The sequence below is a fragment of the Bufo gargarizans genome, chromosome 3, assembly GCF_014858855.1.
Source record: "Bufo gargarizans isolate SCDJY-AF-19 chromosome 3, ASM1485885v1, whole genome shotgun sequence".
Lineage (NCBI taxonomy): Eukaryota > Metazoa > Chordata > Amphibia > Anura > Bufonidae > Bufo > Bufo gargarizans.
Window position 1 is genome coordinate 503952079 of NC_058082.1, and position 15806 is coordinate 503967884.

At 44.2% G+C, this 15806-nt stretch overlaps 1 protein-coding gene across 2 annotated transcripts; it reads right to left on the reverse strand.

Annotated features, from left to right (window-relative positions):
- Positions 1 to 1420: 1420 nt before the first annotated feature.
- Positions 1421 to 14516, reverse strand: BCL7B (BAF chromatin remodeling complex subunit BCL7B). 2 transcript variants are annotated; one of them, XM_044287051.1, is made up of 6 exons: positions 14385 to 14516; positions 8763 to 8838; positions 7199 to 7277; positions 5467 to 5619; positions 3571 to 3650; positions 1421 to 2228 (listed from the first exon to the last, which is right to left on the reverse strand). In XM_044287051.1, the coding sequence occupies exons 1-6, from the start codon at positions 14474 to 14476 to the stop codon at positions 2139 to 2141; spliced, it is 570 nt and encodes a 189-aa protein (XP_044142986.1). In that variant the 5' UTR covers positions 14477 to 14516; the 3' UTR covers positions 1421 to 2138. The 2 variants fall into 2 exon arrangements, with proteins under 2 accessions (XP_044142986.1, XP_044142987.1); XM_044287052.1 differs by lacking the exon at positions 14385 to 14516 and adding an exon at positions 13991 to 14071.
- Positions 14517 to 15806: the final 1290 nt, after the last annotated feature.

The following is a 15806-nucleotide window of genomic DNA, read 5'->3' on the forward strand; positions in this document are numbered from 1 at the left end:
ATTTGCCCACAGATGTTGCAGCTGGGCCCGTAGATCCTGCACACTCGTAGGTTGCCGAAGTTACTGTCCCAGCTGGTCCCATAAATACTCGATTGGCGATAAATCTAGCGACTGGTCAGGCCAAGGAAGTGTTGCAATCTGAAGACATTCATGAAAAACCCTTGATGTGTGTGCATTAGGCCTCTTGCACACAAACGTATTTTCTTTCCGTGTCCGTTCAATTTTTTTTTTTTGCGGATCGTATGCGGAACCATTCATTTCAATGGGCCCACAAAAAAAGATACTCTGTGTGCATTCCGTTTCCGTATTTCCATTCCGCAAAAAAATAGAACATGTCCTATTATTGTCCGCATTATGGACAAGGATCGTACTGTTCTATTAGGGGCCAGCTGTTTCTTTCCGCAAAATACGGAATGCACACGGACGTCATCTGTATTTTTTGCGGACCACAAAATACATATGGTCGTGTGCAAGACGCCTTATCCTGCTGAAAAAGGCCAGTTGGAAGCCCTGCCATGAGAGGCAACACATGTGGCTTCAGGATGTCCTGCACATATCACTGAACTGTTAATGTCCCTCATATCACTACTGGAGGTGACCGACTGGTGTATGTGATTGCTTCCCCGATCATAACACCAGTAGTTAGTGGCAGAGGACATGTGATAGGTGTCATGACACCAAATTTCCTTCTGCTAAGCACCTTGATATGATCTGGACAGAGACAGAGGTCTGTAATGAGGTGCACTATCCAGACACAGGTGGCACAACTGAACTGTGGGAGCTGCTTGTGGTTGTCGGTGGATCAAACCATCCTCTCTACTGGTCGTCTGTATGGCTTGTCCGTAGTGTGTGTGTGTGTGCCTTTACATGGCCACTGTTCCCATCACTTCCTAACAGCTAGAGCAGAAGGGCCTAGGTGACTGTCAGTTTGTCAAAATGATCATCTTGCTTCTCTCAGTCCAATAATGTGCCCCCTGTGAGTTGGGCAAAAAGTCTGAGAGTCCCTTGTAGAGGCATGTCTGGCAGTCAATGATGTCTCACCAAGAGGTACACTACCCAAAAGTAGCTTCTGACAGCCTTTTTTTTATGGGGTAGCAGAGGAAGAACTTTTACACCCTCTTGTGGAAAGACCTAGTGTCCAATCGGATCACACCTGTAATGATTTACATGTCTACCTGAGATATTACCACATGCAGAGTTTTGCAGCAATCTGACATTTCTATCTCAGTGGGTTATTTTTTTTTGTCAATGATAAAGTTTTTTTATGTTCACTTTTACTGTTGATTTATGCAAAGTTGGTTGCCCCAATCGACTATTTCATTTTTATTTGGCTAATTATAGGCGGCAGCTTTTGCTATATAAAAGTATATATAACACAATTTTATTTTCAACCATTTTTAAATAAATCACAGAGACTACCTTAAACGGGATGGTTCATTTATTAAAAATATCTTTGTTATAATGAAACACATCCGACATCCATTGTCCAATACTAGAAAAGAACATGGAGTATAAATGTAGCATAATATAGAACTTTTCTATAAGGAATGGAGCTGTGTAATCTTATCATTCTAGATTATAAATTGAATAATTTAGAAGTGCTTGGTTTGGAAAACCTCTGGTTAATGGACAGAGAGCCAAGTCAGCGGAGTGTGCACCCATCAAGTGCTCCACGTTCTGTTAAGGCCTTCAGCATATGGCAGGGAATGGTGTGTTACATATGTGCTTTATCATTTCCTTTTATAAAGCAAATCTACAAGAGGTCGAAAGGGATAAGAATCATCCGGCACGGAAACTGTAACGCAACAATATGCTCCGCAGACTTCATAGAAGAAAAGGCAACACATGACGTTGTACAATTAGTAATGGCCAACCGGAAAAAAAGCAGGAACATGGCACAATAAGCTTGTGGCAGTTTATGGAAATGATCTAAGCATTAGTACCGTACGGTACCTCTGACGAATGTGATTAATGAAGTAGAATATTACTCTCTCGCTTTGCATTCTGGACTGGGCCTCTGTGAGGCAGGTTATCATTCCCTCCTAATTGCACAACTTCCAGCCTCCAGTGCAAACATTGTCTTCTAAGGCTTTCAAATGCTGTCAGAGCAAAAGGGTTAATGGTATATTCATTGGGCACTAGCTTTTCAGTGCAGTGGGAGGACGGGAAGGCACATCGGGACACACTCTCTTCAACGGTGGAGCTCCAGACTCATCCGGATCTTCTGCCTAGGGGTATGAAGAACAGATTTCACAATGAGAACTCACCCTGCAGTATCACACCTATCATAATCAAGTGCTTTAAAGCAATGCTAGCATTTGCATAAGGCTACATGCACACGACCGTTGTGCGTTTTGCGGTCCGCAAAACACAGATGGCGTCCGTGTGCATTCCGCAATTAGCGGAACGGCAAGGACAGCCATCATTATAGCTGCCTATTCTTATCCGCAAAACGGACAAGAATAGGACAGGTTATTTTTTTTTGCGGACCACGGTACGGAGCAACGGATGTGGACAGCAAAACTGCGGCTCGGATGCAGACCAAAAGAACGGTCATGTGCATGCAGCCTAAGTGTTGCAATACATGTACAGCTACACCCATCAGTCTCCTGCTTTGCACCCTGTTCTGACGATTAATAATTAGAGCTAAATCGTTTGGGAGAGGGGGGGGGGGCATTTATCATGAGGGTAATATCTGAAATCAATTTTCCTTGAGTATGTTTTGGGGTACGTTGTGCCAATTTTATTAAAGTGCGCACATTGTGCTATTAATAAAAAAATATCTGATTTAAAAAACTGCGCACATTGTTTGTTAAATCTGGCTTATCTAGACTGTTACTCCAATTTTGTGCACCTCCTTCCCCCTCCCCTCCCCCCCCACTGGAGTGGCTTTGGAACTTTTTGGGGGGACATTTTAAAAACTCCACTACATAGGATGTTCCTCCACTCTGAGAGGGGAAGACCCCTTTAATGTGTACCTTCGGTTTTTGACATGTTCCCAAGAACAAGAAACCGATAATAAAGGCTACAAATGCCCAGCCAATTCAAGGGTTATTGGTGAATTTTTTTTTAATGATACAACAGTTATCAAGCCTTCATTTTTCATGGTAATATTTTGCGCATTGGTGCTGTTGCATGAATACTTTACTGGGGGTCACAGCATCCCTATGGACCACCCATAATGACTCCCATAGAATAAATCACAGGCCCCAATGATGTCTATGGGATGGTTGTCGAACTTTATTCTAGCGATATGTGTAACAGCTCATGGACCTCCACCAATGAAAACTTGATATGGGATATTGGCTACTGGATATCACAAATGTTATAAAAAAAAATAGGGACAGCTAAAAGAAGAATGAGCACTGAACTTGCAGGTCACACAGGATGGCATGGCAAAAAATGAGATCTCAAAAGACCTAGCTGATTATCCACAGATATACAGTATATGACAAGAGTACATGAAAACTCATTCTTTTATAAGGAAAAACTGATGTGCCTATATGTTACAAATTAGATTTGGTATGGATTGATATGATGCATGCCTGTAAAATGAGAAATGACTAGTACCTGGGCAGCAGATAACGCAGGTTCCTCCTTAGTCAGAGTAGGGGGTTCATCTGCTACCTCAGAAGAAGGCACAGAGGGCTCTGAAAAAGATACACAGGGTATCTAACAAACAGTAACCAGAAATTACCACCTACAATAAATGGGACTGAAAGTTATGTTATCCTGTGTGGAAGCTGGATGATAAAGATGCCGAACAGGAAAGTACTGATGTCTTTCAACTCTGGTGTTGGAGAAGACCTAACAAAATATTGCTGACACCAGGAGAAACTGTGGATCCTTGACGAAATAAAAACTGAATGTATTTTGCTACTCATCACAATCTGAGAGCTTTTTCAAATGAAAGGTAAAGCATTCTGTGACACTTAGACGTTAAAGATTCTGGACACCCAGTTTGCCCCCACCCAAAAAAAAAAAAAATTCTTAATTTGCATTCTAAATGCAAAATTAAGCTCTTCACTAGAATTTGCTACCATGTTGCCCCTGCAGAGTGTGTGTAATCCTTCACCTAGCTACTGGTGCTGCTGAATCTGTCATCCATCCATCAGAGCACTGCTTATATTTCTTAAGGCTCTCTCTGCTTTCTCCCTTCCCTTCTCTCAGTGTAAGGCCTCATTCAGACATGAGTAATGTAGGCACATTTTTTCATCTGCATCCCTATCTTAGATCCCTATAATGCTTTTAGTTTGGATCATTAGTCCAGTGATTGGGATGAGATTTGTGGTTCTAACGTGGACATTAATACGCAGAAACATTATTGCCACCTGAAAGAGCCTTTCTAGTAAGGAGGAGGGAGCATCTTGTACACAGCAGATCAGAGGATGGAGAGGGAGAAAAGCAGCCAAGGCAGGAAGCTCACAACAGGCTGCAGCTAGGGAGGAAAGCATGCATACCCACATACACAAATGGCGGTTTGCAAGGAAAGAATCAGTTACAGTAGGTTCTGTGCAAGTGTACAGTGAAAGCAGAGCACCCTCAGCAAACTTTGCAGAGGAAGTGGAATCACACAGTCCTCAGCATCAGTAACTGTCCATACAAGGGAGAGCTGTAGAAGGAGAAATCGGTACAAGAATGAAACCATGCTGATACATGAGAGTTAGTAAAGACAGCATCACTCTAGACACACAGTTCTCACACCTAACATGTATTAAAAGGAGCAGGTTGCAAACAAAGTAGCAGGGGGTCTGAAAATGAATGAAGGAAGAGAGATTCGAGCCTAAACTTAGTGCAACTTTTTTTTTTTTACTCAAGGTATCCACTAACATGTAGCTAGGTATTGAAAGATGCACCACTAGGGTGTCAAATTAGACAATTTATTTGCTTGTAGCTTTCAATTTAAATTGGAAACATTGCTATGGAAAAATTAATCCATAGGAAAAGTATAACTGAAGAACATATAGAAAAAAACATTTGGATGGCTGTTTGGTGTTAGTGCAGATGTGCCAGGGCCTACCTTACAAAGATATTAGTATTTTGGGAAGACTGTATAAGTAGAAAAAAACATAACACAGCAAAACACAGGCTTATTTATTATACAGGTCGCACCCAGTAACAGACATGAACTAAACTAAATTGGCTTTAACTGCCTTTTATATACTGTCCATGTGACAAAATGAAAGCGAAGACTATACAATAATACAGACAAGTTGTGACAATATTCTGCAAATATATTGATGAGAAAATGTCAGTGTCAGCATGTGCTACATATAAGGAGACCTTTGGTTAAATACAACAATTATATCTGCATTTGTACTAATGTTCTGTGTGTATGACATACAAAACAAAAGAAATAAAAAATCATCTTCGGTACAGCGTCCATCTCTCTGGTGACAGTACAGCAATGTGATTTAGATCCGTCTCCTCGTTTTCTGACCAAGGATCTAAGTCAAGTATCCTTACCATCCAGACTCTCCTGTCCCAGTGTTGGGGGCTGGGAGTCCGCTGTGTGCACTGGACTGGGGGACTCGCTATGTGTGGGGCTTGGGCTGGAGGTGCTGCTTTCCACCTTTGGTTGGTATGCATCTGACAAGGAGCTTTGGTTACTGGTTTCATCTGTAAGGATAAAAAAACAAAACCGTTCCATGAATAAAATGATAAAAAGCACAGTCAACAGAACATTAAAAAAGCACAACCAATCCTGAGAATAGGTCATCAATATCATCACACTGGACAACCCCTTTAACAGCAATCGGACCACAGTTTTATGCTGTCCTATCTGAAGGATACGTAGACTGGCGACAGAGGCCCTGATGAAACTTTCTTGAGCGGACCCAGTCATTTTTCCAAAATTGGTATAGCTCTCTTGCCTGGGGTCTGGATTTATTCTACCATGTTATATACTTTTTATTGATGAGATGGCACTCTTATGCATGTCTTATATACTCGGCATTTACTACTGCCGTTTCTTTTACATGCTTAAATCGCAGTTTCTATAATCTTAAAGGGGTTCTGCACTTTGTTTTAACTGATGATCTATCCTCTGGATCCATTCAAGGGAACAGCGCTTAGCCCCGTCCACGCTAGTTAATACTAGTCGTGACGTCACTCGGCCAGCGGTAAACAGAGAGAAGGACGCGGCGCTGCTGGAGCGCCGCTGCCTTCTCAAACAGCTGATCGGCAGGGGTCCTGGGTGTCGGACCCCAGCCAGTCAGATGCTGATGATCTATCCAGAGGATAGATCATCAGTTAAAACAAAGTGCAGAACCCCTTTAATCCTGTTTTTTTTAGACTGTGACTTTATTACTCTGTATATCACTACTGAGCATTGTATCCTATCCTGGATGTCAAATTCCTATTTTATACTTTTTTAAATACTGGATTATTATTATTATTTTTTTGTGGAATATTAATAAGTTTATTATTATGTATAACTAGTTGGTGCATAATTTAATTTAAAGGCTGCAAAATCGGTATTGAGCAGCTGCCGCACAAGCCGAGCCTCAGTGTCCACTTATGGCATTGCACATGCTTGGGGGTCTTCGTATTCATGGGCTTCTGGCTCTCCATGTCCCCAACCACCGATTGCTTTCTAGCACAGTATAGGAATGGAGCTGCTCGATACTTACTTTAGCAAGATGTCTGGGTCAATTTAAGTCAATCACTACGCATTTGACTCAAGATCTCTGTCTCCAGTTTATGCTATCCTCTGATAGGCCAGTATAAAACTGGTGACAGTTTCCCCTAAAATGGCCATTTCTCTCAAATTATTTTTAAATGGCAGAAAAGGTTTCTAAACTTTATTTTTCTGAAAAGATGATGTTAGGGCTTGTCCACACACAGGATTTTGTGCGTGGATTTCCACCTCCCACCGTTTTCAATGGGAACCTACACTGCCATTCATTAGGGTATACAAACCAAGTCAAGATAGGACATGTCAGTTCGTGGCACGATAGCCATGCACAGACCGCCTCGAAACCACGGAGGGTGCCCACACGCGTATTAGCCCCATTGAGTTGGGCTACATTCATGGGTGGATGCATATCATGCAAAATCGTGGCAGAAATCTGACGGTCAGCCTCGGATCTCTGATGCAGACTCCACAGCGAATTATTCCAGCAGAAAAATCTGCTGTGCGAACATTATCTTATATTTGCCAGATTTTTTTTTTTACGTATTAGTACATATTTCTTACCCTGAAATTCCAGCAGAAGCGAGGAGTTGCCAGTGGATGAAGAATTTGAGTGAGTGGCACTGCCTTTGACTTTCTCCTTCTGATAAGAAACACAGAAGTCGCTGATTACAATGACTTACATATGTGACTGCACAAACACACGCAATTCTCACCACATCCCCAACTCTATAGCATTGAAGTGGCTGAAGAAATGATATGGGAAAATGCTGGCACACTACTGCCTGTATATAGTGGTATATAGCATGGTACAGTATTGTAGGAGTCACTGGCTGTGAAAATTAGGATATCCCAGATTTTCTACCCTAGCTGTAGATTCTGCTGCCCATTATCATCTCTAGGACATGTTACCCCATGCGCCTCAAAATGCCACACCAATGAAACACAGCAAGACATGTTAATCTAATTAGGGTGACCGCACGCGGTCAGGTACCCGATACCGTTTTGAAGCTAAAACCCGATACTGATCATAAAGGGATCATTAACCCTTTTGGGACACCGCCTAATTTTAGTTTTCGTTTTTCCATGCTCACCTTTCAAGGGCCATTATTTTATTTTTCAGTTATGGTGTTCACCATGCATGAAAACATCTTTGATATTTTAATACTTCAGGCATTTTAGGACACAGCAATACCAATGATTTTTATTTCTTGTCCCATAGACTACAATAGAAAACTATTACAGTCCATGGGATGCTGACGGCCTGCCTGAGAAGCCGTGCCTTGCGTACAGCCATAACAGGCCTGGGAACTTTCACAAGGCCCCAGGCTGTCATGGCAACCGATCGAAGCCCTGTGATTTTGCTGCTGGGGTTCTTATTAGAGGACAGAGGAAGCCCCTCCGATGCTGCGATCATTATTGACTTTGGCATCTGAGGGGTTAAATGACTGGGATCGATGTTCTCTCTGATCCCAGTCATTGCCGCCAGATGTCTGCTGTATTGAACAGCTGGCACCCCCTGCATATGGAGTGGGCTCAGTTTTTTCCGCATGGGTGCAATGCGTTTTGATGCGTTTTTCACGCACGTGATAAAAAACTGAAGGTTTACAAATAACATCTCTTAGCAACCATCAGTGAAAAACACATCGCATCCGCACTTGCTTCCGGATACAATGCGTTTTAAACTGAAGCCCCATTCACTTCTATGGGGCCAGGGCTGCGTGAAAAATGCAGAATATAGAACATGCTGCGATTTTCACGCAACACAAAAATGATGATAAAAAAAAGCTCATGTACACAGACCCATTGAAATGAATGGGTCAGGATTCAGTGCGGGTGCAATGTGTTCACGTCACGCATTGCACCCGCGCGGAAAACTTGCTCACATGTGCATTGCTATGGTTTGTTCAGAACATGTGGAAACAGCTACCCCCCCTCCGACTACCTCCTCAGCTGCCATGCTCGAGAATAAGAACCAAGAGGGTTAATAGCTCACACATACAAATAAAATAAGCCTACCCCTTGAAGAAATAAAGAAATCATAGTACAATATTTTCTTCAGAACATATTTTTAGCATCGACTTATTTATTCATGAAAAAAAATATGTAAATATTTCTGGATACGCACATCTCTTCCATCAATGACAGGAACCCATTTAAATATCCGCAGGGATGTGTCGCCAACTGTCACCCATTTCTTCTCCCTGAAACATAAATGATGGCATATAATACAGAAGTACATTACATGGTCACTAAAGCCGGTAGCCTTGTAGTAGTTCATCGCTATATCCATACCTAGTACTGAAAGGGTTCTCCGGGTTACAGATATTGATGTTCTAACCTTTCGATAGGCCATCAATATTAAATCGGTGGGTGTCCAACACCAGGCACCCCCGCCGTTCAGACGTTTCAGGCTGCCTCAGCACCAGAAACTAAAGGTGTCATTTATCAAACTGGTGTAAAGTAGAACTGGCTTAGTGTCCCATAGCAACCAATCAAAATCCACCTTTCATGTTTCAAAGGAGCTGTCATAAAAGAAAGCTGGAATCTGATTGGCTGCTATTGGCAACTAAGTAAGTTCTGCTTTACACTAGTTTGATAAATGAACCTATAAAAATGTACAAAGCGGAAGCAGAAGGCTCTGTACACGGTGTAGTTTCCGGAACTGCCATACTTAAACTCAGCTTAGGCTACTTTCACACTGGCGTTTCTGGATCCGCTTGTGAGATCCGTTTCAGGGCTCTCATAAGAGGCTCAAAATGGATCAGTTCAGCCCCAATGCATTCTGAATGGATAAGGATCCGTTCAGAATGCATAAATTTGGCTGCATTTGGTCTCCGTTGCGTTTTTTAGGCGGTCACTAAAACGCAGCTTGCAGCGTTTTGGTGTCCGCCTGACAATGCGGAGCCAAACGGATCCGTCCTGACTTACAATATAAGTCAATGGGGACGGATCCATTTTTCACTAACACAATATGGTGCAATTGAAAACGGATCCGTCCCCTATTGACTTTCAATGCAAGTCAAGACGGATCCATTTTGACTTAGACTTTTTTTTAAATAAATAATATTTTAAATAAATAATGCAAACGGATCCGTTATAAATGGATACAAGCGTTTTCATTATCGGTGCGAATCCATCTGTGCAGATACAAGACGGATCCGCACCAAACGAGAGTGTGAAAGTAGCCTTACACGTTCACTAGAATGGAAGGTGAGCTGCAGTACCCAGCTTAACCACTACACCATGTAAGGAGCTGTCTGCCTCCTGCTCCATACACTGCATAAGTTCTGGCCTCGCTGCAACCTGAAAAAGCTTATGTGTGAGAGTGCCGAGTGACCCACCCCCATCCGAAGAGAACCCCTTACCCTGGGTTCACACCTAAGCGTTCCTCAAACGCGCGTTTTACGCGTGTTTTTGTCGCGCGTTTTTATGCACGTTTTTTGTAATAGTAAACGCGTGTTTGACGCGCGTTTGTGTCATTGACTGCAGTGTCCTATGGCCACAAACGCGCGTCAAAACGCCCCAAAGAAGCTCAAGTAACTTGTTTGAGCGTCGGGCGTTTTACAGCGCGTTCGTACGCGCTGTAAAACGCCCAGGTGTGAACCCTTCCCATAGGGAAGCATTGGTTTTCATGTCTTAAGCGTTTTACAGCGCGTTTGAACGCGCTGTAAAACGCTCAGGCGTGAACCCAGGGTTAAGGCTGAGTTCACACGAGCATGACAGATTAGGTCCGGATGCGTTCAGTTAAACTCGCACCATTTTGCAAGCAAGTTCAGTCAGTTTTGGCTGCAATTGCGTTTAGTTGTTCAGTTTTTTCCGCGCGGGTGCAATGCGTTTTGATGCGTTTTTCACGCGCATGATAAAAAACTGAAGGTTTACAAACAACATCTCCTAGCAACCATCAGTGAAAAACGCATCGCACCCGCACTTGCTTGCAGATGCAATGCGTTATTCACGCAGCCCCATTCACTTCTATGGAGTGAATGGAGCTGCGTGAAAAACGCAGAATATAGAACATGCTGCGATTTTAAAGCATTGCAGAAGTGATGCATGAAAAAAAACGCTCATGTACACAGCCCCATTGAAATGAATGGGTCAGGATTCAGTGCAGGTGCAATGCGTTCACCTACTGCATTGCACCCGCGCGGAAATCTCGCCCGTGTGAACGCAGCCTAAGGCCCCTTTCACACGGGCGAGTTTTCCGTGCGGGTGCGATGCGTGCGGTGAACGCACTGCACCCGCACTGAATCCTGACCCATTCATTTCTATGGGACCGTGCACACGAGCGGTGATTTTCACGCATCACTTGTGCGTTGCGTGAAAATCGCAGCATGCTCCTCTTTGTGCGTTTTTCACGTAACGCAGGCCCTATAGAAATGAATGGGGTTGCGTGAAAATCGCATGCATCCGCAAGCAAGTGCGGATGCGGTGCGATTTTCACGCATGGGTTCTAGGTGACAGTCTATTCACTGTATTATTGTATTAACATGGTTATAAGGGAAAATAATAGCATTCTGACTACAGAATGCATAGTATAATAGTGCTGGAAGGGTTAAAAATAATAAAAAAGTTAACTCACCTTCTCCTCTTGTTAGCGTAGATGCCGGTCTGTTCTTTAGCTGTGGCTAAAGGACCTTTGATGACGTCAGATCACATGCTCCATCACCACGGTGATGGACCATGTGATTGGAGCATGTGATCTGACGTCACCTCAGGTCATTCAGTCCACAGCTAAAGAACAGAGTGGCATCTGCGCGAACAAGAGGAGAAGGTGAGTTAACTTTTTTATTATTTTTAACCCTTCCAGCACTATTATACTATGCATTCTGTAGTCAGAATGCTATTATTTTCCCTTATAACCATGTTATAAGGGAAAATAATACAATCTACAGAACATCAATCCCAAGCCCGAACTTCTGTGAAGAAGTTCGGGTCTGGGTACCAAACATGCGCGACTTTTCTCACGCGAGTGCAAAACGCATGACAATGTTTTGCACTCGCGCGGAAAAATCGTGCATTTTCCCGCAACGCACCCGCCTCTTATCCGGGCAAAAAACATGACGCCCGTGTGAAAGAGGCCTAAGGGTACTTTCACACTTGCGTTTTTCTTTTCCGGCATAGAGTTCCGTCACAGGGGGCTCTATACCGGAAAAAAACTGATCAGTTTTATCCCCATGCATTCTGAATGGAGAGCAATCCGTTCAGGATGCATCAGGATGTCTTCAGTTCAGTCGTTTTGACTGATCAGGAAAAAGAGAAAACTGCAGCATGCTACGGTTTTCTCTCCGGCCAAAAAAACTGAATACATGCCTGAACACCGGATCCGGCATTTTTTCCCATAGCAATGTATTAGCGCCGGATCCGGCATTCAGAATACCGGAATGCCGGATCCGTCGTTCCGGCATGCGCATATCGGTAAAAATGCGAAAAATGTACAAGACGGATCCGTCGGTCCGCATGACAAGCGGAGAGACGGATCCGTCCTTGCAATGCATTTGTGAGACGGATCCGCCTCCGGATCCGTCTCACAAATGCTTTCAGTCAGCGGCAGATCCGACGACGGAACTGGCCGCCGGATCACACTGCCGCAAGTGTGAAAGTAGCCTTAATCTCATACTTAGGGCTCATTCACACGACTGTGTAAATTTTCCGCTTCCATTACTTTTTTTTTTTTACGAACCATATGCGGAACCATTCATTTCAATGGGTCCGCAAACAAAAAACGGAAGGTACTCCGTGTGCATTCCATTTCCGTATTTCCGTTCCGCAACATTTTGAGTCTTGTCCTATTATTGTCCGCAAATCAAGTTCCATGGCTCCATTCAAGTCAATGGGCCAGCAAAAAATACGGAACACATCCATGCCCACTTTGCCCATGTGTTTACGGTTTGCAAACATTACAGTAATGATTACAAATTTTCTGTTTCCGTTTGCGATCTGCAAAAAACGGATTGAATACAGAAACCATACTGAGATTTTTGCGTTAATACAGAACAGAAACACTACGGATACAAAAAAAAAAAAAACGGATGTGTGAAAAACGGACCGCAAAACACATACGGTCGTGTGAACAAGCCCTTACCTAGCAGTGCCACTTAAAGATAAATACATATCTCCTCCAGAAGTCTGAAGCATCTTCACCTGACAGTAAGCGCTTTATTGGCGTATACTTGATGTAAAATGTACAAATTCTACCGCCATGACTGTAAGGGATGATCTGACGTCCCAAGAGTAGAAACATTAGCCCAAAAAAATGGATCCTACAAACATAACCAAGCCACTCTGCACGCCCTGGTGTCCCCCGCCAGCCTCTCCTTCTTGATTGACAGGGCCAGGTTCCTGCAAAGCCATCTCCTCTGGTCCTGTCATTCAAGAAGAGGGAGGGGCTGACAGAGGAAGCAGGAGGGGAAAGGGTGCACAGAGTGGCTTTTGCCCGCCCTCAGTGCACTTTTCTGCTAAACTGAATATGGATTAAGGGGTTTTCCAGGACGATCACCCCTTTTTTACTCCTAGAAGCTCTGCTCTCTTTGCAACTGCTGCTCCCTCTGCACTTTGATTGCCTGGGCCAGGTGTGATCACATTTTCACTGCCTGGCCGTCAATCAGAGGGCAGAAGGGGCAGCCTCTAGGAGCAATGGTAACGCCCCCGTTGCTCCAAGAGGCTCATTTGCATATATTAAAACATCATTTTTCTCAGCAATGCGGGCACATAAGAACATGGGACCAACACAGATGCCTTCAGCTGCCGAGCGCGCATGTAACAGGTCAGCCGGTCTCAGAGACAAAGCTCCTGACAGATGTCCTTTAACTTGTCCCAGGAGCGTGTGGTACCTAATAATAAATAAAAAATCATACTTCCCCCATTCCCCACTTCTCCGTCCTTGCGCCTATCTTCCAGTCCCTGGCTTGTTTACTTCCTGCCGGGGTCACGTCCGCTGCTGCAGCCAATGACTGGACCATGACGTATCCCCAAGCGATATGTGACTCAGCGATGTGGTGGGGGACATATCACTGCTGAGGCCAATCACTGGTTGCAGAGGGGCATTTAACCCTACCTCTGCCAGAAGTAAACAGGCGGAGGATATGAAGATCGCTGAATGGAGCTGCTGGGAGCAGGTACGATATTTTCATGAGGTGCCCGGCGTCACCCCGAAGGGCTACATTCCTGCAAAAACCCCTTTAAGGTTTTAAAACAAGTCTTTAAAAAAGGACAGTGGTACACAGGAGCCAATGACTATGGCAGTCTGTGTCACACGTGCACTGCCCAGAAATGGCGGTGCCATACAGCAAGGGGGCGATCCCACTCATGCACATGGTCACCACGACCAAAACCCCAGATAAAAAAATGCATTACGTCATCACATGCAAATGATATCGAGGCCAAACTGTTCCCTCATCTGCATCTCTGGCCCATTTCCATGGCAACTCCACGCACCAGATCACTTTGACAGGATAAACGTTTGCTCAGCGATCCAATCACAGAATCTCCCGAGCGCCTGACGTCCTCCAATCAGAGCCCTGCCACCTGGACACGCCCCGCCGCTAATAACAGGAGGGCTGCTGACAGCTCAGCTACACAGTGGAGGCATCCCATTGGCTGCTGGTCACGTCACTCAGCCGCTCGACCAATCAACTCATTCCCCTTGGCAAGTTATTTGCCGGCTCGGGGGTCCCTGTAAACGAGCGAGTACCTCACCCACCTAGTAGAGTAGTGGCGCTCACTTTACTGACTCTGAACTAACGCTCACCATCTGCGGACCTTCTCGATGGCCGCCATCACTTTTTTGATGTCATCTTTGGCCCGGCTTCGGGTCTCGGCTCTCACTGAACGGCCTGACATTTTCCTATCGACACCGCGGCGTGACGCCTGGAGGGGCGTGGCCTTATTGCATTCCGCTAGTGACGTCACGCAAGCTGTGTGGTTATTTTGTGAAGAGTCTGGGTGATAAATGGGCGGGAACTTTACCTCAGTCATAAACTTCTCTTACATGAGAGAGCGGGAAAGTGTGAGGGAGAGACGGCGGGCACAATAGGGGCGAATTTACACTGCTTTATACACTTGTCTTTAGAACTACGTTTTTAAGGGGTGTACTTGCATACAAGACATGGAGGTCATTTACTAAAATGTTATGCCAATTTTTGGCGTTGAATGTTACAAGACCCCTTTTTGCGACTTTTTAAACGCTTGTATGACAATATATCTCAGTTTTTGTGCTATCCTTGATAATTGGGAGTGACAAGGTCTGGTTGTCAGCCCCAGCAAATATACTAACATTTACACCTGGAAACGGGCATAAATGTTGATGAAAAACGACTCCAGTCACGGGCTGAAGTATTCCATGTGCAGGGACAGCAGAAGATGCAGCACAGCGGGGTATCAAAGATTGGCGTAAACCTCCTGTCTTTATAAATGACTCCAATTGAGTTCATGGTGCAACCTTTATGAATTTTGTATTAGGCTACTTTAAAACTTGCGGCAGGATGGATCCGAAAGGCTGTTCACCATGTCGGATCCGTCCTGCCGCTATTTCGCAGCGCTGCGTCGGAGCTCCGCCCCCGTCCCCATTATAGTCATTATAGCAGGACGGATCAGACATGGTGAACAGCCTGTTGGATCCGTCCTGCCGCAAGTGTGAAAGTAGCCTGTGTGTGTTGCATGTTCTGGCATTGTACGGATGTGTATATACGTACCTGTCCACCATTTTAACCCCTTCCAGGGGTTATCCCACAAAATATTTTACTACAGTGTACAATAAGTAGGGCATGTCAAATGTAGTATAACAATTAGTGTTGAGCGAAGCAAGCTTCAGCTGCTGCATCCGAAGTTGCTTTGTTCAAAACTTCTGAATAATACTGTACGGAGATTCGTCTCTGTACAGCATTAGAATGTATGGTCTCTGATGAGCCGAAGTAACTTATTCGCAAAGTCGTGTGTAAACTTCGGTAATTGATTTTCAAAGTGGAAAACCAATTTGAAGCCAAACTCGGCTTCAGTACAGAATAGCCGAGTTCGGTTTCAAGTGGTTTTCGACTTTAAAAATCAGTTACCAAAGTTATTCAACCAAGTCACGTGCGACTTCGTGAATAACTAACTTTGGCTCATCGGAGCCCATGCATTCTAATAATGTATGGAGACGGATCTCAGTACGGTATAGATCCAAAGTTCTGAA

Excerpts from the sequence above, each read along its gene's own strand:
- BCL7B (XM_044287051.1), bottom strand. The coding sequence starts at position 14,476 with ATGTCAGGCCGTTCAGTGAGAGCCGAGACCCGAAGCCGGGCCAAAGAT. Across the intron at positions 8,839-14,384 it reads ATCGAGAAGGTCCGCAGATG|GGAGAAGAAATGGGTGACAG; the intron begins GTGAGCGTTAGT and ends TTTATGTTTCAG. Across the intron at positions 3,651-5,466 it reads GGGACAGGAGAGTCTGGATG|AGCCCTCTGTGCCTTCTTCT; the intron begins GTAAGGATACTT and ends TATCTTTTTCAG.